General features: G+C 33.8%; 1 protein-coding gene and 1 long non-coding RNA gene across 2 annotated transcripts in view; one reads left to right on the top strand and one right to left on the bottom strand.

Annotated features, from left to right (window-relative positions):
- LOC136031182 (uncharacterized) overlaps positions 1–11,936 on the bottom strand; it is a 28,241-nt gene extending 16,305 nt beyond the window's left edge. The window contains exon 1 of the long non-coding RNA XR_010618448.1: positions 11,826–11,936. This is a non-coding gene — a long non-coding RNA (uncharacterized LOC136031182). The remainder of the gene's footprint in view (positions 1–11,825) is intronic.
- Positions 11,937–18,223: 6,287 nt separating this feature from the next.
- LOC136031180 (coatomer subunit beta'-like) lies at positions 18,224–22,306 on the top strand. The gene is given in 1 exon segment (XM_065710534.1): positions 18,224–22,306. A coding segment is annotated over 1 exon segment (2,544 nt). The 3' UTR covers positions 20,768–22,306.
- Positions 22,307–24,964: the final 2,658 nt, after the last annotated feature.

The raw sequence follows: 24,964 nt of genomic DNA, 5'->3' as shown, positions 1-24,964 counted from the left end.
AATTTGCCTTATTTTAAAAATATGGAGAAAGACCCCCTAAAAGTCTACAAATCTCAGCGAAAACCTTACCATGAGATTCAACGTATTACAGAACCATACTGTAGAAGTATCAAGCTCCTATCTACAAAAATGTGGAATTTTGTATTTTTTTTTGTCAGAATAAAGATCACGGATGCGTTTTTATTTATTTATTTATTTTTCTTTTCCCCAGGGGTGATCGTATCGATCCAGTGGTCCTAGAATGTCGTAAGGGGACTCATTCTTAAGAAAATTAAGAGTTCTAGTGCCCTTTTCAAGTGATCAAAAAATTAGAAGGTACCTAGGCCCCCTCCCACGCTCATTTTTGCCCAAAATTACTGAATCAAAATTTTGATATAGCAATTTTGTTCAGTATGGTTGAAAAACTTAATCATTATGTATTTGGGGACAACTAGCTCCCCCGAAGTCCCCGGGAGAGGTGCTGCAAGTTACAAACTTTGAACATTGTCGAACAGTTCGTGGTAACAAACTGTAGTAAGGAGCGACCCGGCTCAATAGTAACCGAAACTAAAAAAAAGGAATTTCTATGTCAATAGTTACATCAAAAGAATTGCATTTTAATGCTGGTTTTAAATATATAAGTTTCATCAAGTTTAGTCTTAGCTATCAAAAGTTACGAGCCTGAGAAAATTTGCCTTATTTAGCACCCCATTAAAGTCAAACCATGAGATTCAGCATATTAGAGAACCCTAAAGTAGAATTTTCAAGTTCCTATCTACAAAAATGTGGAAATCTGTATTTTTCACCACAAGAAAGATCACGGATGCGTGTTTATTTGTTTGTTTTTTTGTTGTTGTTTTTCCCCAGGGGTGACCATATCGATCCAGTGGTCCTAGAATGTCGCGATGCGGCTCATTCTAACGGAAATTTAAAGTTCTAATGCCGTTTGTAAGTGACCAAAAAAATTTTAGTTTGTAAGTGACACTTTCAGAGGGACTTTTTTGATTGGGGGAGGGGTTGAGGGTAGGGGGTATGCGGGCAGAGCTTTCCATGGAGGAATTTTTCATGGGGAAAGAGACTTTCCATGAAGGGGGTGCAGGACTTTTCAGCATTTTCTTAAAAAGCAACGAAAAAATAAATATGAAATAGTTTATTCAACTGAAAGTAAGGAGCAGCATTAAAACTTAAAAAAAAACAGAAATTATTACGCATGTGAGGGGTTCACCTCCTCCTAATACCTTGCTCTTTAAGCTAAAGTAAATTTTAATAATTTCAACTATTTATTCTACGGCGTTTGTAATTCAAGGGCCATTCTTAAGGAATTGGGACACAATTGAAGCTTTAGTGTAAAGAGCGAGGTATTGACGACTAATATACATAATAAAAACATACGAATTCAGAAGTTTGTTACGTAGGTGAATTCGTAAGTTATATATATTTTTATTAATAAAAACGTTCGTAAAATTAAGAGTTCTAGTTGCCTTTTTAGGTAACCACAAACTTGGAGGGTAACTAAGCCTATTCTCCCTCTCTTTTTTTTCAAAATCGTCCGATCAAAACTATTAGAAAACCATTTAGCCAAAAAACAAATTAATATGCAAATTCTGTTTTAATTATTGATATACGGAAAGCCAAAATCAAAACATGCATTAATTCAAAAACGTTCAGAAATTAAATAAAAAAACAAGTTTTTTAAGGAGCGACATTAAAACTAAAAGTGAAGAGAAATCACTCTGTATATGAAAGGAGCTGTTCCCTCCTCAACTCAACGCTCTTTACGCTAAAGTTTTTTACTGTTTTAAAAGGTAGATTTGAGAGAACGAGTCCAATTTCAGTGTAAAGAGCGGGTTGTTGAGGAGGGAACTGACCCTTTCAGATACAGAATAATTTCTGTTCGTTTTAAGTTTTAATGTCACTCCTTACTTTCAGTTAAAAAAAAGCTTGTTTTTTTTTTATTTATTTACATGAAGTAATGGTTATTGGGACGTGTACAGACATTTCAGGGGGACTTTTTCGCTTTAAATGGGGGTAGGGGGTGCTACGTGGGAGGTTTGTTCCATGGAAGAATTTATCATGAAGGAAGAAAATTTCCATGAAGGGGCCGCAGGATTTTCTAGCTTTATTTAAAAGAACAATAAGAAAATAAATTAAAAAAAAAACTTTTTCCTGGTGGAAGTATGGAGCAGCATTAGAACCTAAGACGAATAGAAATTATTACGTATATAAGGGGTTCGTCTCTTCCACAATACCACACTCTTTACGCTAAAGTATTTTTAGTAATATAAACTATTTTTTCTACGGCGTTTGTGATTCAGGGGTCATTCTTAAAGAATTGGGACCAAGTTGAAGCCTTAGTGTAAAGAGCGAGGTATTGACGAGGAGGAGAACCCCCTCATATACGAAATAAAAATATTCAAATATAGAATTTTGTTATGTAAGTTAATTCATAAATTACATATATTTATTACTAATAAAGACCTTTGAAAAAAAATTAAAAGTTTTAGTTGCCTTTTTAAGTAGCCAAAAATCGGAGTGCAACTAGGCCTCCTCCCCCACCTTTTAAAAAAAATCAAAATCGTTCGGTCAAAACTATGAGAAAGCCATTCAGCCAAAAATAAATAAATTAATATACAAATTTCGTTTTAATTATTCATGTGCAGTGAGCCAAAATCAAAACATGTATTAATTCAAAAACGTTCAGAAATTAAAATATAAAAAAAGTTGTTTAACTGCAAGTGAGGAGCGTCATTAAAACTTAAAACGAACATAAATTATTCCGTTTATGAAAGGGGTTGTCCCCTCCTCAACGCCTCGCTCTTTACGTTAAAGTTCTTTATTTAAGAAAAAAGCAGAGTTGTGAGAAAGAGTCAAACTTTAGCGTAAAGAGCGAGGCGTTGAGGAGGGGTCAACCCCTTTCATAAACGGAACAACAGATTTCTGGTTCAGTCAGAAATATAACATGTATTTTTGAGTAACAATCTGCAAACTAAAGTATTTGTAAAATCAGTAATTTATCATTCAAAACATGTCCCAATGGAAACTGAACCAGAGACTAAATTTGTCACGGTAATTAGACTTCTAACCAACTGTTAAATAGTTTCTACCATGCATGCATGATGGCAAGTGCGTTATGCCATGTATACCATGCATGATGACAAGTATAATGGCAAGTTATATTGAGGGGGTGGGCCAAAACGACCAAAGAAAGGGTAATTTTATTTAAAATATCGGAAAGTAAAAATATCGCTTAACTTTAATAATGCTGAGATTTCCTAAGGTGAGTTTTGGGCTGAACACAAAAGTAGCAATCCACGAAAGTAGGTAAGTCAAGGATATTTTTTTTAATGCAGATACAAAAAAGTGTTTTTCAAAATTTAGGCTGAGCAGTTTTTATTGTTTTAATGAAAATTATATGTAATGTTTTTTCTTTTTTACAATCTGTGGGAAAAAGACCTAGTAGTTAATTGACACTATGTCCTCAAATTGCTGCTCCTGCTTGACGTGTGCGTGCCTCGCCATAGTGTTTTCTGCCTTAGGCGAGGACAAACGGGGAAAACAATGTGGAATCGAAACTGGAGATATGCCTGTACCTATGTAGGCCTACTCGACTGAAATCTAGCGAAGGTTAATTTTGTAGAAAAAGACTTTTCTCTTTATAACCTGCTTTGAGATCCTGACTGGCTTAAATAAGAATGAGGTTCAAAACTTGAGGGAAAAATCATCTCAGACTTTACCGGAACACTAGAATTTATTTTAAACTTCAATAAACATTAGGAAATAATTCTCCTATCAGGTTGATAAAGTATTTAGAAAATGTATATTTGATCATCTTTAATAAATTTTCAATTCGTCTCATAACAATTCTTCGGGCGTTGGTAAACAAAAAAAAAACAAATCTAAAATTGGCAAGTCCCCCTCAGAGCTACGAGTTCTCTCCAACACTTTGTTAGAAGTTTCACTAGTTTTGGCTCCACGTCTACTAATGATTCTTCTTGTAAGTACAAAACTTTAATGCTTAAAATCCATCTGGAACCAGAAGCCCTGTTGTCCTGGCCAAGTGCCTGTTTGTCACTTCTAATAATTGTAACCCATCTTAAAATAAAATAGATTTCCTGGGACTGAAACTTACTGAAAAAAACGGAAATGTCTGTTAAAACGGCCATTTTTTAAATGAAAGCAAATCGTTTCTGTTTTTTTAAAAAAAAGGTTTCTGTTTATTTTCCCATTAAAGGAAAATCCTATTAAAAATATCGGAAAATAAAATATCACTAAACTTTCGAAATACTGAGATTTCCCTTGGGCAGGGATGGGGGCTGGACACAAAAGTACCAATAAACGAAAATAGGTAAGTCAAGGATGCCCTTTCTTTAATGCAGATACAAAAAGGTGTTTTTCAAAATCTAGGCTGAACAGTTTTGTTTGCTTTTTAATGGAACTTCTATGAAAAGTTCTTTTCTCATAATCTGGGGGGAATAAGACCTAGGGGTAAAATTGTCACCATTTCCTCAAATTGCTGCTCCTGATTGAACGTTTACGTACCTGACCATAGTGTTTGCTGCCTTAGGCAAGGACAAACAGAAAAAACCACGTTGGATCAAAACTGTAGATATGCCTGTACATTAGGCCTCAGCGACTGAAATCAGGCGAAGGCTGATTTTTTTTTTTCTGAAGCACTATAGACGAGAAAAATGCTATTTAGAAGGCATGTTTTCACATTCGTAAGATATAATAGGGGATATCTCCATAATCAAGCTCATAAGCTACTATGGAACTCTCTGATATCCATTCGAGTATATTTAGAGCAAAAAAATCTGAATAAACTAAAAAAAATATGGTCTTGCATTCCTTTCTTATTGTTTTACCTGTTGTTGCTTGCACAACAACCAACGTTTAAGGAATGCGGTATATGTTCGTCTACAGGTTGCCATATTGAAAAAAAAGATACATAGCTTGAGACTCTAAAAAAGGATGAAAAAAAAGGATACATAGATTGAGACTCTAAAAAAGGATGAAAAAAAGGATACATAGATTGAGACTCTAAAAAAGGAAGAAAAAAAAGGATACATAGATTGAGACTCTAAAAAAGGATGAAAAAACAGGATATATAGATTGAGACTCTAAAAAAGGATGAAAAAAAAGGATACATAGATTGAGACTCTAAAAAGGGATGAAAAAAAAGGATACATAGATTGAGACTCTAAAAAAGGATGAAAAAAAGGATACATAGATTGAGACTCTAAAAAAGGATGAAAAAAAGGATACATAGATTGAGACTCTAAAAAAGGACGAAAAAAAAGGATACATAGATTGAGACTCTAAAAAAGGATGAAAAAAAAGGATACATAGATTGAGACTCTAAAAAAGGATGAAAAAAAAGGATACATAGATTGAGACTCTAAAAAAGGATGAAAAAAAGGATACATAGATTGAGACTCTAAAAAAGGAAGAAAAAAAAGGATACATAGATTGAGACTCTAAAAAAGGATGAAAAAACAGGATACATAGATTGAGACTCTAAAAAAGGATGAAAAAAAGGATACATAGATTGAGACTCTAAAAAGGGATGAAAAAAAAGGATACATAGATTGAGACTCTAAAAAAGGATGAAAAAAAAGGATACATAGATTGAGACTCTAAAAAAGGATGAAAAAAAAGGATACATAGATTGAGACTCTAAAAAAGGATGAAAAAAAAGGATACATAGATTGAGACTCTAAAAAAGGATGAAAAAAAAGGATACATAGATTGAGACTCTAAAAAAGGATGAAAAAAAAGGATACATAGATTGAGACTCTAAAAAAGGATGAAAAAAAGGATACATAGATTGAGACTCTAAAAAAGGATGAAAAAAAAGGATACATAGATTGAGACTCTAAAAAAGGATGAAAAAAAGGATACATAGATTGAGACTCTAAAAAAGGAAGAAAAAAAAGGATACATAGATTGAGACTCTAAAAAAGGATGAAAAAACAGGATACATAGATTGAGACTCTAAAAAAGGATGAAAAAAAAGGATACATAGATTGAGACTCTAAAAAGGGATGAAAAAAAAGGATACATAGATTGAGACTCTAAAAAAGGATGAAAAAAAAGGATACATAGATTGAGACTCTAAAAAAGGATGAAAAAAAAGGATACATAGATTGAGACTCTAAAAAGGATGAAAAAAAGGATACATAGATTGAGACTCTAAAAAAGGACGAAAAAAAAGGATACATAGATTGAGACTCTAAAAAAGGATGAAAAAAAAGGATACATAGATTGAGACTCTAAAAAAGGATGAAAAAAAAGGATACATAGATTGAGACTCTAAAAAAGGATGAAAAAAAGGATACATAGATTGAGACTCTAAAAAAGGAAGAAAAAAAAGGATACATAGATTGAGACTCTAAAAAAGGATGAAAAAACAGGATACATAGATTGAGACTCTAAAAAAGGATGAAAAAAAAAGGATACATAGATTGAGACTCTAAAAAGGATGAAAAAAAAGGATACATAGATTGAGACTCTAAAAAAGGATGAAAAAAAAGGATACATAGATTGAGACTCTAAAAACGGATGAAAAAAAAGGATACATAGATTGAGACTCTAAAAAAGGATGAAAAAAAAGGATACATAGATTGAGACTCTAAAAAAGGATGAAAAAAAAGGATACATAGATTGAGACTCTAAAAAAGGATGAAAAAAAGGATACATAGATTGAGACTCTAAAAAAGGATGAAAAAAGGATACATAGATTGAGACTCTAAAAAAGGATGAAAAAAAAGGATACATAGATTGAGACTCTAAAAAAGGATGAAAAAAAAGGATACATAGATTGAGACTCTAAAAAAGGATGAAAAAAAAGGATACATAGATTGAGACTCTAAAAAAGGATGAAAAAAAAGGATACATAGATTGAGACTCTAAAAAAGGATGAAAAAACAGGATACATAGATTGAGACTCTAAAAAAGGATGAAAAAAAAGGATACATAGATTGAGACTCTAAAAAAGGATGAAAAAAAAGGATACATAGATTGAGACTCTAAAAAAGGATGAAAAAAAAGGATACATAGATTGAGACTCTAAAAAAGGATGAAAAAAAAGGATACATAGATTGAGACTCTAAAAAGGGATGAAAAAAAGGATACATAGATTGAGACTCTAAAAAAGGACGAAAAAAAGGATACATAGATTGAGACTCTAAAAAAGGATGAAAAAAAAGGATACATAGATTGAGACTCTAAAAAAGGATGAAAAAAAAGGATACATAGATTGAGACTCTAAAAAAGGATGAAAAAAGGATACATAGATTGAGACTCTAAAAAAGGAAGAAAAAAAAGGATACATAGATTGAGACTCTAAAAAAGGATGAAAAAACAGGATACATAGATTGAGACTCTAAAAAAGGATGAAAAAAAAGGATACATAGATTGAGACTCTAAAAAGGGATGAAAAAAAGGATACATAGATTGAGACTCTAAAAAAGGATGAAAAAAAAGGATACATAGATTGAGACTCTAAAAAAGGATGAAAAAAAAGGATACATAGATTGAGACTCTAAAAAAGGATGAAAAAAAAGGATACATAGATTGAGACTCTAAAAAAGGAAGAAAAAAAAGGATACATAGATTGAGACTCTAAAAAAGGATGAAAAAAAAGGATACATAGATTGAGACTCTAAAAAAGGATGAAAAAAAGGATACATAGCTTGAGACTCTAAAAAAGGATGAAAAAAAAGGATACATAGATTGAGACTCTAAAAAAGGATGAAAAAAAGGATACATAGATTGAGACTCTAAAAAAGGAAGAAAAAAAAGGATACATAGATTGAGACTCTAAAAAAGGATGAAAAAACAGGATATATAGATTGAGACTCTAAAAAAGGATGAAAAAAAAGGATACATAGATTGAGACTCTAAAAAAGGATGAAAAAAAAAGGATACATAGATTGAGACTCTAAAAAAGGATGAAAAAAAAGGATACATAGATTGAGACTCTAAAAAAGGATGAAAAAAAAGGATACATAGATTGAGACTCTAAAAAGGGATGAAAAAAAGGATACATAGATTGAGACTCTAAAAAAGGATGAAAAAAAAGGATACATAGATTGAGACTCTAAAAAAGGATGAAAAAAAGGATACATAGATTGAGACTCTAAAAAAGGATGAAAAAAAAGGATACATAGATTGAGACTCTAAAAAAGGATGAAAAAAAAGGATACATAGATTGAGACTCTAAAAAAGAATGAAAAAACAGGATACATAGATTGAGACTCTAAAAAAGGATGAAAAAAAGGATACATAGATTGAGACTCTAAAAAAGGATTAAAAAAAAAGGATACATAGATTGAGACTCTAAAAAAGGATGAAAAAAAAGGATACATAGATTGAGACTCTAAAAAGGGATGAAAAAAAAGGATACATAGATTGAGACTCTAAAAAAGGATGAAAAAAAGGATACATAGATTGAGACTCTAAAAAAGGATGAAAAAAAAGGATACATAGATTGAGACTCTAAAAAAGGATGAAAAAAAAGGATACATAGATTGAGACTCTAAAAAAGGATGAAAAAAAAGGATACATAGATTGAGACTCTAAAAAAGGATGAAAAAAAGGATACATAGATCGAGACTCTAAAAAAGGATGAAAAAAAAGGATACATAGATTGAGACTCTAAAAAAGGATGAAAAAAAGGATACATAGATTGAGACTCTAAAAAAGGATGAAAAAAAAGGATACATAGATTGAGACTCTAAAAAAGGAAGAAAAAAAAGGATACATAGATTGAGACTCTAAAAAAGGATGAAAAAACAGGATACATAGATTGAGACTCTAAAAAAGGATGAAAAACAAGGATACATAGATTGAGACTCTAAAAAGGGATGAAAAAAAGGATACATAGATTGAGACTCTAAAAAAGGATGAAAAAAAAGGATACATAGATTGAGACTCTAAAAAAGGATAAAAAAAAGGATACATAGATTGAGACTCTAAAAAAGGATGAAAAAAAAGGATACATAGATTGAGACTCTAAAAAAGGATGAAAAAAAAGGATACATAGATTGAGACTCTAAAAAAGGATGAAAAAAAAGGATACATAGATTGAGACTCTAAAAAGGATGAAAAAAAAGGATACATAGATTGAGACTCTAAAAAAGGATGAAAAAAAGGATACATAGATTGAGACTCTAAAAAAGGATGAAAAAAAAGGATACATAGATTGAGACTCTAAAAAAGGATGAAAAAAAGGATACATAGATTGAGACTCTAAAAAAGGATGAAAAAAAAGGATACATAGATTGAGACTCTAAAAAAGGATGAAAAAAGGATACATAGATTGAGACTCTAAAAAAGGATGAAAAAAAGGATACATAGATTGAGACTCTAAAAAAGGATGAAAAAAAAGGATACATAGATTGAGACTCTAAAAAAGGATGAAAAAAAGGATACATAGATTGAGACTCTAAAAAAGGATGAAAAAAAAGGATACATAGATTGAGACTCTAAAAAAGGATGAAAAAAAGGATACATAGATTGAGACTCTAAAAAAGGATGAAAAAAAGGATACATAGATTGCAACTCTAAAAAAGAATGAAAAAAAAGGATACATAGATTGAGACTCTAAAAAAGGATGAAAAAAAAGGATACATAGATTGAGACTCTAAAAAGGATGAAAAAAAAGGATACATAGATTGAGACTCTAAAAAAGGATGAAATAAAGGATACATAGATTGAGACTCTAAAAAAGGATGAAAAAAAAGGATACATAGATTGAGACTCTAAAAAAGGATGAAAAAAAAGGACACATAGATTGAGACTCTAAAAAAGGATGAAAAAAAAGGATACATAGATTGAGACTCTAAAAAAGGATGAAAAAAAGGATACATAGATTGAGACTCTAAAAAAGGATGAAAAAAAAAGAATACATAGATTGAGACTCTAAAAAAGGATGAAAAAAAAAGGATACATAGATTGAGACTCTAAAAAAGGATGAAAAAAAAGGATACATAGATTGAGACTCTAAAAAAGGATGAAAAAAAGGATACATAGATTGAGACTCTAAAAGTTTAAAGGATGCCTTTTCTGTGATGAGATACGAAAAGATATGAGATACGTGAATGTTCCACTTTAAATTTGAAGAAATTGTGACACCAAGTAATTTAAACGAGGACACATAAGTTTCAGGAGGGATAGGATTAAGACAACAGGGCGATGATTTCAGGAAACAAATTGGCGTTATCATAGACTTAGAGGGGTTTATTGTCATGTCTAAGTCCAAAGCTTCAACTCCAATTTCATTGAGGATACTCATAGGGTCGCTTACTAAATTTCTGAAGCAATTTTCAACAATCGTTAGGTCATCAACAACTTTCCATCGGTCAGGAGCTTCCTTCGCGAGGCTGTTGATCATGACTGAAAAAATGAGGGGGCCTAAGAGAGTACCTTTGGGTGTGCCATTGTAGACAGGGAGAGGGTTTGAGTAATGGTTCTGGTATTTAACCACCTCTGATCTATTTGTTAAGAAGGAGGCAACCAATTTTACCAGTAAGAGATTGATATTGAACTCGCTGACTAATTTCTCAATTAAAATATTGTGGTTAACAAGGTCAAACGCTTTCTGAAGGTCAATGGAAATTAAGTTTAGCCAGGAATTAGGCTTTTAGAGGATTTTTCCGATGTGGTCAATAAGATAAACGAGGTAGTGGGAAGTAGAAGTTGATTTAGGTTTCTGAACTGCTTCAGGTAAGTAAGAGGTGGAATTTTTTCCTTTATCAAATCTGCAAGGAATCCTTCATACAATTTTGAGAAAATAAGAGTAAGAGTAATAGGTCGAACGCCTTCAAAGTCAGGCTTTCCGTTTTTCTTTTTCAAAGGTTATCCAAAAAGAATTGATTGTTATATGATTGCAATAATTATTCTAGATGGACTGAACTTTTTACGGGGAGTTTTAAAGGGTCCTGGTCTAAAAAAACAACCGATAAATAAATACTACATTGTGCCTATATCATTCTTTACTTAAGCAATGCTATTAAATGTGAGTGGGGTTGGTTGCCCTCCAATCACTTTGACTACTCAAAAAGAGCTAGTCCTTAAATTTCACAGTCAAATCAGTCCGTTTTGAAGTTTCTAAGATAATTCTTTCTAATCGAAGGGTCCTGGTCTAGAAGAAGCTCTAAAAAGTTTTTATTGTGCTATAAAGTAGCATAATATACCACGCGGCTTCCTTTAAGCCTAATTACTGTGGTAAATTTAACGAGTCTCCATTGAGACGTGTTTTTGAAAAATGAATGAGTAATTTTTAAAATACTTTAGTTTGCTGATTGTTAACGAATAAACAATCTTAGTTTACAGAAATCAGAATAACAAAATGATTACATCACTTGTTTCTTAAAAACCTGGAATTCTGGGAAATTTAAATTAGAGGAAACAAACCTGCCAAATTTTAGATGCTTATTCAAAGATCACTTGTGCAAAATTTCATTTTGTTGAAATGTCGGGTCAGAGAGCAAGATGTCTTTTTGTGGAATAAGAAAATTAACATTGCAATGGATTTAGTGGCTTTCCCCTTAAATGTTTTCAATTTAAGTAATGTTTTTCTAAATTTACAGTGCATGTATGATGGCAAGGAAAAAATAAAGTTTTATTGAGGGGTGGGGGGATACTGAGATTTTCCTGGGGTGGGGATGGGGGCAGAGCACAGAAGTACCAATTCGAAAAAGTAGGCAAGTCAAGGATGCTTTATTTTAATGCAAATACAAATAGGTATTTTTCAAAATCTGAATAATTATCTGAAGTAAATGCGAATGAAAATCTGAATAAACTAAAAAAAGATACTGTCTTACATTCCTTTCTTATTGTTTTACCTGTTGTTGCTGGCACAACAGCCAACCAGTGTTGCCAGATCGGACGGAGAGGATTATGCTTCCTTGAGCCCAAAATTATGCTTTTTTGGACAGATTTATGCTACACTTCTATATTTTTCCCAGGTTTCACGAAAAAGTTTATCAATTAAGACAAGTCGAATTCCGTCTTATCTTAATAAAGGCTCTGAATAGAATATAATCTGATAATAATAGCCTAATAATTTATTTTTCTTATAGACATTTTTATTATAGAACATCTTTGTTGTTCGTTTTATTGATGTGACGTTATGAATTGTTCTACATCGTCTTTGATTGTGCTACAATTATGCTTTCTTAAAGAGGATTATGCTTGGAAGCTTTTGGTTCCTAATTATGCTACATCTGGCAAAACTGCAACCAAAGTTTAAGGAATGTGGTATATGTTCGTCTCTCAGGGATTTACATTAGTGTTATCATATTTAACAAAAAAAGGATGCATGGCTTGAGACTCTACCGTTTAAAGGATGCCTTTTCTGTGAAGAAGGCTTCACCAACACCAATAGATGAGCTTTTTTAGTTATCCAAAAATAATTGATTGTTATATGATTTTTATAATTATTTTAGATGGAACTTTTTATGGAGAGTTACAAGAAATAAATCAAAAAACGCATCAATGAGCTGTTTACATTCATTTTCGTTATGTTTTTACAGTCTAGGCAAGTATTTTTTTTCGGAGGGGGGGGGGGCAAACCTCCTAATTCCCCCTGGATATGGCCTTGGTACTGGAAATAAAAAGGAGAAGGAGTTAAAAAACAGTCAAACAACTCAACGATATGTAACAAATACAGAAATATTGAAAAAAAGAAACTCCTGTAATTTTTAACAAGCTAGATTTTCTTAAACAAAATATTAATTAGAATTTTCTCTAACTAGGATTTAAGCAGGGTCTTTACAAGATATTAGCAATGGGAAAATATAGGGGAGCAGGGGTCTAAGAGTAACTTTGATATTTTGGAACGAAGAAATTTTGTCCAAAATTAAAGTGTTTTTCATTTAATACCATTCAAATATCACTAAAAACAACTGAAGCAGAATAATTTTCATAAATAAGGTCCGCTAGTATTAAGGAATTGACTCATGCTGGTCCATGAGAATTGATTTTAGAGCATGAATTATAAGGGTTGAGGTGGGTTGGAAACCAAAGCCATAAACATTAATAGGATATTAGCAATAGAAACATTAGGGGGTGGGAAGGGATCTAGGAGTAAATTTCATATTTTTGACAAACAAATTTCGTCAAACTTACTGTAATTCTTTTTTAATTTATTTACTTTCGCTTTATTTACTCATGTGAAACATGATCAATATGCTAGAGTTATTAGCAAAAGTTGGTTATAGATTCACACTGTCACATCGGTTGGAAACCGGTGCAAAGCAAAGAGCACTGGTTGGAAATTCTTTTGAAGGTTACACCACCCAGGACATATTCAAGACCAGTATCTGTTTTTTCCTTATAATATTTTACTTTTTCCTATCATTCCTTGAAGGAATGCTGACCCTGGAAATGCATTTGTACTGTATGGCCTGGTAACTATCTCTAAAGTTGAATACAATCAAAACCTAAGCTAGGTAGCATTTTCTGAAAAATTATAAGTCCTTGGGATTCAAGATATCTTTGCAGATTTTTAGTGCTAATTCACAAAATTGTTGGGGGGATTTTCGGGGATTTCTTAACTGAAGATACGAATAAAGGCGTTTCAAATTATAGGGAGGAGGGAGCAAGGCCATATCTAGGATTTTTATTCCAGGAGAGGCTTACAAAAAACTTTACAAAACACACGAAGAACTTGTTTATGTGCATTTTATTACTTTTTTTTCACGTCTAAATGTTTTTTCACGCATAAGTGTATATTAATTTTTGTTATGTTTTTAGTCGGAAAAATATTTTTTGAGGAGGAGTGGGTTTGGGTGGGTAAATCCCTTACGCCTCCCTTCCCAATATGGCCATGCTTACAGGTGCATCAATTTTGGGGGGAGGAGGTATTTCATGCCGTCTAGATACACTTGATTTTAAAAATTATCTTTTTGGAGCATTTGAAAATACCTGTTTTTTCGTGTTTTATTTAGAAAAAACAAAAAACAAGCAAAATTTCCCCTAGCATTTGAAAAAAATATATGTTGCCCCCCCCCTCTTAATCCATCCTTTGAATTGGCACCCCTGACAACCTATTTTTATTTAGACATATATATCGATCCTACTTTTTATTAAATAAAAAAACAAGTTTTTTCGACTTAAAATAAGAACCAACATTAAAACTTGAAACGAGCAGATCGTTACGTATATGAGGTAGATTAGCACTTCTTCGCCCCTCGCTCTTTATGCTAAAGTCCGGAAGTTCTTTAAAAACACTTCTCTCTCAAACTCAATGAACCTTGTGTTTGAACATACTTTCATAAAGAATTGTGATAAATTCTATAGAATTTAAGTTAAAAGTTAGCCTAATTTATGGGGGTTTGGGAAGGGGTAGTCCTCCACATTTACAAAATAATTTTTATTCGTATTAAACTTTCTTGTTACTCCTAACTTTCAGTCGATTTTAATTATTTTTTTAGTTCATATGTAGTTTGGTTCGTAAGATATGTAGGTTGGACAAATACCAAAATGTTTGCAAGGTTCTATAATGAACCAATTGAAAGTGGACAGCAGTTATCTGTCTTTTGTATTTACTCATTGTATTTTGTTATATTTGAATCATCTTACTATAAATTAATTTTTGTACAGCAGCCTCTTTTTATGAATAGGGCTATTATTCGTCATTAGGGTTGGTTTAGCTCATGCTGAACTTTAACATCTCAGTTTAGCTTGAGGCAAATCTAAGGCACTCCTTTTGGAGTAGAATTGACCACTTTAATGAAAGCTTACTTACTTGGGACAGGGGCTTACTGGAAAGCTTACTAAATTGGGAGGACAGGCACTGTCCTCCCAATTTCCCTTCCCGCTGAACTCTCAGCGTTTCATCATGAGCTTAACAACCGGTTACTACAATGATTTTAAAATACTGTTGTTGTTTTTGGTCAATCGATGCGATTACTCACATCTATCTCAGTTGAACTCTCCGCTACGCTGCAAAAATGCGCAAAGATAGGGATAAGTAAACATTTGGTCATTAGTGTTGGTTTACTTCATGCTGAACTTTAAAATCTCAGCTTAACTCGAGGCGAAGCTAAAGCACATAGCTGAGAGTTCAACTGCCCTCCCAATTTCCCTTCCCGTTGAACTTTCACCGTTTTATCATGAGCTTAACCACCGTATACTACAATGACTCTAAAATACTGGTTTGGTTTGGTCAATTGAGGCGATGCCACGCGCATATCTCAGTTGAGCCCTCAGCTACGCTGGCACTCCTTCTTTAGAGTAGAATTATAATCAAACTTCAAACTTGGTAAGTTTTCGTTTAACATGTCAATTAAATTAAATCCCTAACCCAACCATATCTATGCATTGAATATTTAGTTAAAATATGTCTGTATAATAGTTAATATCACTCAGGCTAAGCTATTTATCTCCTAGTTCACAAAGAGAAGCTAATTTATCAACAAAAACAGTACAGTCACTATAATGCACATTTACTAGCTGGAACCACTGCGAATACCATTATACTGAAAGCAAATAAACCCAACATATTGCTGTGTGTCCTGTTACTGCAATAAGTTGGTCACATAAATGTCTTTTTATAATATCAAGCTAATTTAATATATTGAGGGACAAATTAGAAAAATGAGGTATTTTCAACTTACGAACGGGTGATCGGATCTCAATGAAATTTGATGTTTAGAAGGATATCGTGTCTTAGAGCTCTTATTTTAAATCCTGACCGGATCTGGTGACATTTGGGGAAGTTTGGGGTAGGGGAACCAAAATCATGGAAAACACTTAGATTGGAGGGATCGGGATGAAACTTGGTGGGAAAATTAACCAGAAGTCTTACATACATGATTTACATAATTGGAAAGGATCCGCTCTATTGGGGGGGGGGGGGCGTTAATTCTGGAAAATAAGAAAAAATGAAGTATTTTTAACTTACGAAGGAGTGATCAGATCTTCATGAAACTTCATATTTAGAAGAACCTCGTAACTCAGATCTCTTATTTTAAATCTCAACCGGATCCAGCGTAATTGGAGGGGGGCAATTGAGGGGAACCAGAATTCTTAGAAAATACTTAAGAGGTGAGATCAGGATGAAACTGGATGGGAAGAATCAAAACCTGTCTAACATACGTGACTGACATAACTGAACCGGATCTGCTCTATTTGGTGGAGTTGGGGGGGGGGGGGTAATTTTGAAAATTGAGGCATTTGTAACTTACGAAAGGGTGACCAGATCTTAATCAAATTTGATATTTAGAAGGATCTTGCGCTTTAAAGCTCTAATTTTAAACCAGATCCTGTGACATTCGGGGGAGTTGGAGGGGGAAACCGGAATTCTTGTAAAACGTGAAAATTGGGGTATTTTTATTTTATGAACAGGTGATCGGATCGTAATGAAATTTGATATTTAGAAGGAATTCATGTCTCAGAGCTCTTATTTAAAATCCCGACCAGATCTTTTGACATTGGGGGGAGTTGGAGGGGGAAATCTTGGAAAAATACTTGGAGTGTAGGAATCGGGATGAAGCTTGGTGGATAGAATAAACAAATGTCCTTGATACGTGATTGACTGAACCATACTGGATTCGCTCTCTTTGGGGGAGTTGAGGTGAGTGGTTCAGTGATTTGGCGAGTTTGGTGCTTCTGGACGTGCTAAGACGATGAAAATTGGTAGGCGTGTCAGGGAGCTGCACAATTTGACTTGATAAAGTCGTTTTCCCAGATTCGACCATCTGGAGGGCAAAAGGGAGAGGAAAAATTAGAAAAAATTAAGTATTTATAACTTACGAGTGGGTGATCGGATCTTAATGAATTTTGATATTTAGAAGAACTTTGTGACTCAAAGCTCTTATTTTAAATCTTGGCCGGCATTAAGCCTCTTATTTTCCTTTTTAAACAAATCTATTGAGACATAGAATTTTGCTAGAGCTCATACCATATGATCTCTTGGCTCTTAGCTCTTCTCGCCTCGTCACAAGTGCCATATGAGCTCTTAGCTCTTGTTTTTTACTACCATGATACGAAAGAGTTCGTGGTAGAGATCAACTAACCAAGGAGCTATCATGTTAAGTAAAATAGAAAAACTAGAAAATACTATGGAAAGCTTAAAGACAGAATAGTATGTATAGAGATGGATTTCCTTCTTCCCGCCTTCTGGTGTACAACTGGGAACGTAATTTGTGTCAAACAGGTCTACCACGCTCGGTACACTACCCAAAACGTTCGCCACCCCCCCCCTGAAAAAAATGCTGGCCACAGTTCCACCACGCTCGGTACGTGCCACCTGGTTTTAAAGATTTTTGATAGTGGGGAAACCCCTTAGTATGCACAAAATATCTTACTCTTTATTCATTTTGAATGTTTAATTTGTGCTAATGTTTAATGTTTAACTTCAATGTATGATTTTATAAAAATGAAGAGACATCTCTAAAAAGGAGTGCGATTTATATAAAAATCAAAAAATAGCAGTGTGAAATTCCAAATATTTGAGACCCTAAGAGTGTAAATTCTACAATACATACACACAAAATTCCATGTTTTTCCTTAAAAACAAAAAAAAATCAAGCCGTTCATGCTAATGCACTGTACATAAAAAGCGGCCCTCATCTTTAGTATACATAGGGCAGTTTAAACGAAAATTATTCTATGTCTTTGATGCATTAATTTTTAGTTGGACGAACAGTGAAAAAACTGAAGCTAAAAAAAAAAAAATCCAATATATAAAAGAGCAAAAACAAAAATTCGATTTTAATACTGGTTCTAAATATGTAAAACATAAAATTTTAATTCACCTATACTATCTTTTTATAAATGAGCAATGATTGTGGTTGTGTGTATTTATTTATATAGTAATTTTTTCGCGGAAAAGGCTCCTTATTTTTTGGGTAAATTGGTATCCTGAGATATTCTGGACTAAAACAAAAACGATTTAGATAGGTCAGAAGTGTGAAAATTCATTAAGACCCTAAACTTTAGAAAAAAAATATGTGTTTAAACTTTTACATACATCAGTATTGCATTGATGTCGTCACACTTTTGTGGAAAAATTGAAGGTTCTCATGTATGGAGAGCTTTATATTAAATTGCTTAAAGAGGACAAAACTGGCAATTGCAAAAATATTTGCATATATTTTGACTATGAATTACGACAAAACAAAACCGAAAAAAAGAAAACAAAAAGTTTGAAGCTTTAATTAGTAGATTTCATTTTTAGAAATTGGACTTGGGGTAGATGTTTTCCAGGTGTTCTAAGAGTAACAGCAGACTTAAAATGAATTTAAAATTAGATTACAGACATATACTGACAGCAAGGTCTGATAGGGTGAAATGTGTTGACTTGCATCCAACCGAACCATGGATGTTAGTCTCATTATACAATGGAAAGATCCATGTTTGGAATCATAAAAACCAGCAGTGAATTAAGACCTTTGAAGTGTGCTACAGTCCTGTCCGATCTGGAAAATTTATTGCAAGGAAAAATTGGATTATCACAGGTTCAGATGACTATAGAATAAGAGTTTTTAACTACAATACACTGGAACGGCAGCAGGTTGTTGATGCCCACAAAGATTACGTAAGATGCCTTGCTGTCCATCCAACACTTCCAATTGTTTTATCTGGAAGCGATGACAAGAAAATCAAAATGCGGAACTGGGACAACAGTTGGACCTGTCAGAAAGTATTTGATGGGCATTCCCATTATGTTATGCAGATTGTATTTAATCCCAAAGATAATAATACATTTGCATCTGCGTCGTTGGACAAGACCATTAAAATTTGGCAACTTGCGTCTTCCATTCCGAACTTCACACTTAAAGGTCATGTGAATTACATTACCTGTTTAGATTACACTCACGCCGGCCAGAAGCCCTATTTGATCTCCGGTGCCGATGATTGCTTGGTGAAAATTTGGGACTATCAAAATCGAAGTTGTGTTCAAAGTTTATATGGCCATACAGAAAATGTAACAGCTGTCGTTTTTCATCCTGAATTGCCCATTATTATTACTGGTTCGGAAGATGGCACAGTCAAAATTTGGAATGCCAGCACTTACAGTTTGGAGAACACTTTAAATTATGGGCTCGGTAGGGCTTTTACAATTTGCTGCCTAAAAGGCTCAAATATGGTTGGCATTGGTTTCGATGATGGTTGTGTTATGATTCGCTTAGGAAAGGAAGACCCAACTTTCTCAATGGATGAGGGGGGAAAGATTTTGTGGATAAAAAATTCTGAAATAGAAATAGTTAACTTGAAACAGTTTGCAAATGAAAATATCAAAGATGGCGAACGTCTTAATCTTTCTAGCAAAGGAGACGCTAAAAGCTCTGAAGTGTTTGCGAACACATTGGCACATAACAGCGATGGTCGTTATGTTGCTGTCTGCGGTGGAGGTGAATACATTATATATACTGCAATGGCTCTTCGAAATAAAGCATATGGCTCCGCTTTGGAATTTGTTTGGGGAATTGAACCTGAAGGTTTCGCAATTCGAGAATCTACTACCACTGTCAAAGTTTTCCAAAAGTTAACAAAAGAAAAAAAATCCCTGAAAGTGGGTGCTGATGGAATATACGGGGGCACACTTCTTGGAGTTCGTTTTAAGTATCAATTGACTTTTTACTGCTGGGATTCTCTTGACCTTGTAATAAGAACTGATATTCAGCCAACAGGAGTATTTTGGAGTGGGAACCGTGAAATGGTTGCTATCACCACTAAAGAGAACTTTTATATACTGCATTGCGATGTTTCTGCTCTTGCTGAAGCAAGCGAGGAAGACCGACATCATCCCAACTTTCCTTTTGACGATATAGATGAAAAACAAGAAAACGTGAAAACAGCTACCTGGGTGGGGGATTGTTTTATTTATTTGAACTCCTTGAACAGACTGAATTACTATGTTGGTGGTGAAATAGTCACAATATCTTACTTAGATAGACCCCATTACATACTTGGCTACATTCCAAGACATAACCGAATCTATCTCTGTGACAAGGAATTGAATGTTTTATCATACTCTCTACACCTCTCTGTTCTAGACTTTGAAACCTCTGTTATGAGGAAAGATATCCAAAATGCCCAGCAGCTCCTACCCAGTATCCCACGGTCATACTATACGAAAATTGCACATTTCCTAGAAAAACAAGGGTTCGTTAGCCAAGCCCTTTCAGTATCAACGGACCCTGATCATAAGTTTGATCTTGCCCTACAATTGAGTAAGCTTGATTTGGCTGTTGAGTTAGCCAGAGAAATCGGCAGCGATCAAAAGTGGCGACAGCTAGCAGACTGCAGTATTTTAAATGGTAGGTTGGATCTGGCAGACAAGTGCTATGAAGCAACCCAGGATTTTGGAGCTTTGTTAATTCTTAGGAGTTCAAGTGGCAATTTGGATAAGGTGGCGGAGCTTGCAGAAATGGCTCGTAGTGCAAGAAAATTTAACGTTGCCTTCACTGCATATCTTTTGACCCACCAAAATTTGAAAGCTTTAGATATTTTAGTTGAAACTAATAAGTTGCCAGATGCAGCGTTTTTCGCAAGGACCTATCTGCCCTCTGAAGTACCAAGGGTGACGCAACTTTGGAAAGCTGAACAACAGAAATCAAATGCAAAAGCAGCCCAAGGCATCGCTGATCCTTTTGAGTACACGAATCTCTTTCCTAGCTTTGAGGAATCGTTGCAAATTCAGAGATATTCGGAACAAAGTGAAAGAATTGTCCCAGCTAGCCAATATTCAACAAGGACCTCTAACAACCAGAGAAATGTCTTCGAAGAACTTTCCAAAGCCTTTACCTCTGGCTTAAACCTTGAAAAAAACTAGGGAAAATAATCCTAGCGATGATGGGGCATAAGAGGAACAGAGACAATTGGAACCTCAATCAGCTGAACTGATTACTGACAGAGATATAGAACTGGACTTAGAAAACATGAACTTAGAAAATATTGATTACAGTAACATAAGTGAAGAGGATTTGCTTGGATATTGAGGTTATGAGTAACCTAAGAAGCTGGGCTCAAGTTTTGCTATGATATGATTCCAAACAGTGTATTCCAACAAGTATTGGAATATGATTCCAAACTGGTGAGGTGCGATGGATTATATTCCCTGGTTGATTTAAATCCCATGATATTACACCTTGGGATCCTTGTCAAACAATTTTGGCGCCCGACTTGGTTGAAGAAGGTCATGCTGTCATGCCCCACTGACAGCAGGCTTTCAAAAAGGAATTTTTCGTACAGTTGTATAGCTTGTTTATTAAAAAATCCTTTTATGCTTATTCATTTTATGCTTGTTTATTAATACCATGGGACTTAACATTTACTAGAGTATTAGATATTCATAATATTAAAAAAAAAAAAATCCAAGAGTGTGTGTGTGTTTTTTCACTGCCCCTTCTTAAGATGTTCAATCCAAATTTTATTCTATTATGCTGCTGATGTAAGGGTGATTTTTGGGTTATGTAATCTCAATATTTTCGAAAAATAAATAAACTTCTTATGGTAAAAAAAAAAAAATCGGATATCATTTCGTAAGAACAATTGGCATACGATTAGTGACGCATAATCCTCTCTTACGGTTAATTTGGAAATACTAAACTTCAGCTTTCTTTTCATTTTCTTTTCAACAGGTGTGCCATAAATGACATATTTATACAGCTTACCATGGTTGCTTAGCATGGTAATAAATGACATTAGTGTAAAGAGCAAGGTGTTGAAAAGGGGGAATCCCCGTCATATACGTAACAATGTCTGTTTGTTTGAAGTTTTAATGTTGCTCATTACTTTCAGTTGAAAAATGTGTTTTTTTATTTAATTTCTGATCGTTTTTTAAATAATGCTAGCAAATCTGGCCACACCTCCGCTGAGAAATCCCCCTCCCCAAGGAAAATATATTCTCTATAATATACAATCCTGGTGAAAACTTATCCCGGACAATTATCCTTATCAACTCCACACGTAAAACTGAGACGGAAAAGAGAAAGCAAAACATATAAAAATAAATTTTTTCAAAGGAATTCTGGCAAATTCCCACAGTGTACAATTACCCCTGACAAGTTCATCCCCTAGAAACTTCCCTCTCCATGGAAAATCCTTCCGTGGATAACCCCCATCAGAAAATTCGCCCCCCCCTCACGCCCGAAAGGTATACATACTTCCGAAAGATGAACATTATGAATAAACAATGGGCAGATTTATAACTTAAAAACCTTTCCCATAGGGCAGTGGGCTGAAGATGGGGGTTATACTATATCTAAAGGCATAGTTATTGGGCCTTTCAACCATAATGAAGAGAATCGGTGGCTCAAAATTTTGATGGGACGATTTTGGGAAAAAAAAAAAGATGGGGGACACGGCCTAGTTGCACTCCAGTCTTTTCGGTCACTTAAAAAGGGCACTAGAGCTTTAAATCTCCGTTCGAATGAGCCATCTTACAATATCTTAATACCAGTGAGTCAATACAATCATCCCTTTGAAAAAACCTGATACGATGACTCTGATGGTGTGATTTTCATTAAGATTCTATGACTTTTTGGGGGCGTTTTTCCCTTTTTCGAAACTCGGGCAAATTTTCTCAGGCCGGCAGCCTTTAATGGAAAAGAATAAATTTAAAGAAACTTAAATATTTGAAATCAGCATAACAAGCCGATTCTACTGATACATCTATTGGTGTCAAAATGTCATTTTCTTGGAGTTTCGGTTACTATTGAGCGGGGTCGCTTCTTACATACAGTTTGTTACCACAAACTGTTTGAAATTAAAAATTACCGTAATTATTAGGTAAGTGGTGATGTCAGTTGCAATGGTGATCGAAATTTTCGTGGTAAACAATTGGAACAGGCCCTTAAATTGCAAAAGTGCTCTGTGCTCAAGGGAGGATATAGACTGAAATCTTGGGGGAGGGGCGAATGACAAGGGTACCAATGAGAAAATTCTTGGAAGGGGGGGGTCAATTTGACAAAGGTGCCAAATGGACAAAAATTGACAAATTTATTCTAAATAAGTGTGAAAAAAGAGACAGGGAGAGCGGGCACCAGAAAAAATCCCAGGTCCTCCGGCTCTTCCTGGATCTGCAGGAATCTGTGCACACAGAATCAAGTCAAGGGGATACTGAAGGTACATCAAAAATACATTACTAGGCCAAAACATTTTGAATTTTTGATGAATCTAGCTCATCATCCTCAGTGAGAGGAGTTTAGCACACCCAAATCTCATGTTTGCATCTATATCTCCATTTCTTTTATGTTTTGGCAACTGTTCAAGGCTCAATGGACTATTTTCAGTGATAGTAGGTGTGATCAGCATTTTTGGTGCAGAGACGGCCAAGAAATTCTTATCTTATTTGCCCCCGGTCTTGTTTACGATGTCGAACAGGGTGTTTGCGACGGCTTTCTTTCTTATGTGACCCATGTTTGAAATGAAGCCATGCTTGATTTTCAACAGGTGTTAGGCTAATTAAAACAAACCTGACTCGGTTAAATTGTCCTCATTCAAAATTCTTGCTTAACATCTTTCAGAACTGTTGGAACGAAGAACACATCTGTTATTTTAATTTGATAGCAGCACCTTATTCATTGACTTTTCCTGTGTGGAAACAAGTCAGATAAATTTTAATATGTTGGAAGATCCATGGAAACTAGGGAAATAAAAAGAAAGGCTATCTCATGCTCTCGTATGTTATGCTCAAATCCAGACATTGCTTGATTCCTAACATTAGCTTGATAATAATGGGTTTTCCTTTGAAATTCCTTCCTTGAAGACTTTTCCTTCGAAGCTTTTTCCTCAACTGCTTTCAAAGGATTCAAAGCCAAGAGAACATTTACAAGTTTAGCACCGGTAAGTAATTACAGACAATTCGCCTCCCTCTTGGATAAAATTACGAATGAACGAAAAGTGCCAAAAAGTATTCTGGGAACGTGGGAAATAAGGCATCGTGTTCCAAAGTTATGTAAAGGGTGCAAATCTGCAATTCATTGGTTGCAGTCTTATAAAAGAATTAAGACGAGTAGAAAACCATATAATAATCCACAATTAAAATTAAAACAAATTACACGGGCCATTGAACCCCGAAGCGAAATAAAATTTAAAATGAATAATCGACCAAACTGAAAGGTAACATAATTTACATTGCAATGGATCTATAGATGAATCCAAAAACAAACAGAAACTAAAATATATAAGCAAAAGAACCTTAAAGCGATCAGAAAATACTACAAATATTGTTATAATGGCAGAACAGAAACTAATAATATAATATTTAGGTTTCAGTAGATCACAAACGATGCTCTGGTCATTAGAAAGCCTAGGAGGATGACAACCTACTCCTATTTGTGGTAACCTCTGTTCGATTTAACTAGTGTTCGTTTTTTAATAAAATTTACTGTAAAATTGGGCCAGATTTAAATTCTTATGGGTTGATAATCTGTATAATTTCTGTCAGACTTATGCACAGACAATGGGACAGCCAAGAACGTTGTATATTCGCAAGTTTTATGTAGTTAAAAATATATATATATATATATATATATATATATATATATATATATATATATATATATATATATATATATATATATATATATATATCTATATATATAAAAATAAGTTGTCTGTGTGTGGATCTGTGGATGGATCAGGTGACGTCATGTTTGTCCGCATATGACGTCTGAATTATTTCACACTAATACAAAATAAGAAAAAAAACTAAAAAAGGTAAAAACTACAAAAAAAACTAAAAAGAAAAAAAAACTAAAAAAGCTAAAAAACTAAAAAAAACTAAAAAAAGGTAAAAAACTAAAAACTAAAAAAAACTGAAAAAACTAAAAAAAGGCAAAAACTACAAAAAAAACTAAAAACTAATAAAAAAACTAAAAAATCTAAAAAACTAAAAAAACTAAAAAAACTAAAAAAAGGTAAAAAACTAAAAAAAAACTAAAAACTAAAAAGGAAAAAAACTAAAAAAAGGAAAAGACTGAAAAATAAAAGAGAAAAAGAAAACTAAAAAAATATGAATAAAAAT

Source organism: Artemia franciscana, chromosome 9 (genome assembly GCF_032884065.1).
Source record: "Artemia franciscana chromosome 9, ASM3288406v1, whole genome shotgun sequence".
Classification (NCBI taxonomy): domain Eukaryota; kingdom Metazoa; phylum Arthropoda; class Branchiopoda; order Anostraca; family Artemiidae; genus Artemia; species Artemia franciscana.
Note: the sequence above shows the minus strand (reverse complement) of the source record. Positions and strands in the feature narration are given on the sequence as shown.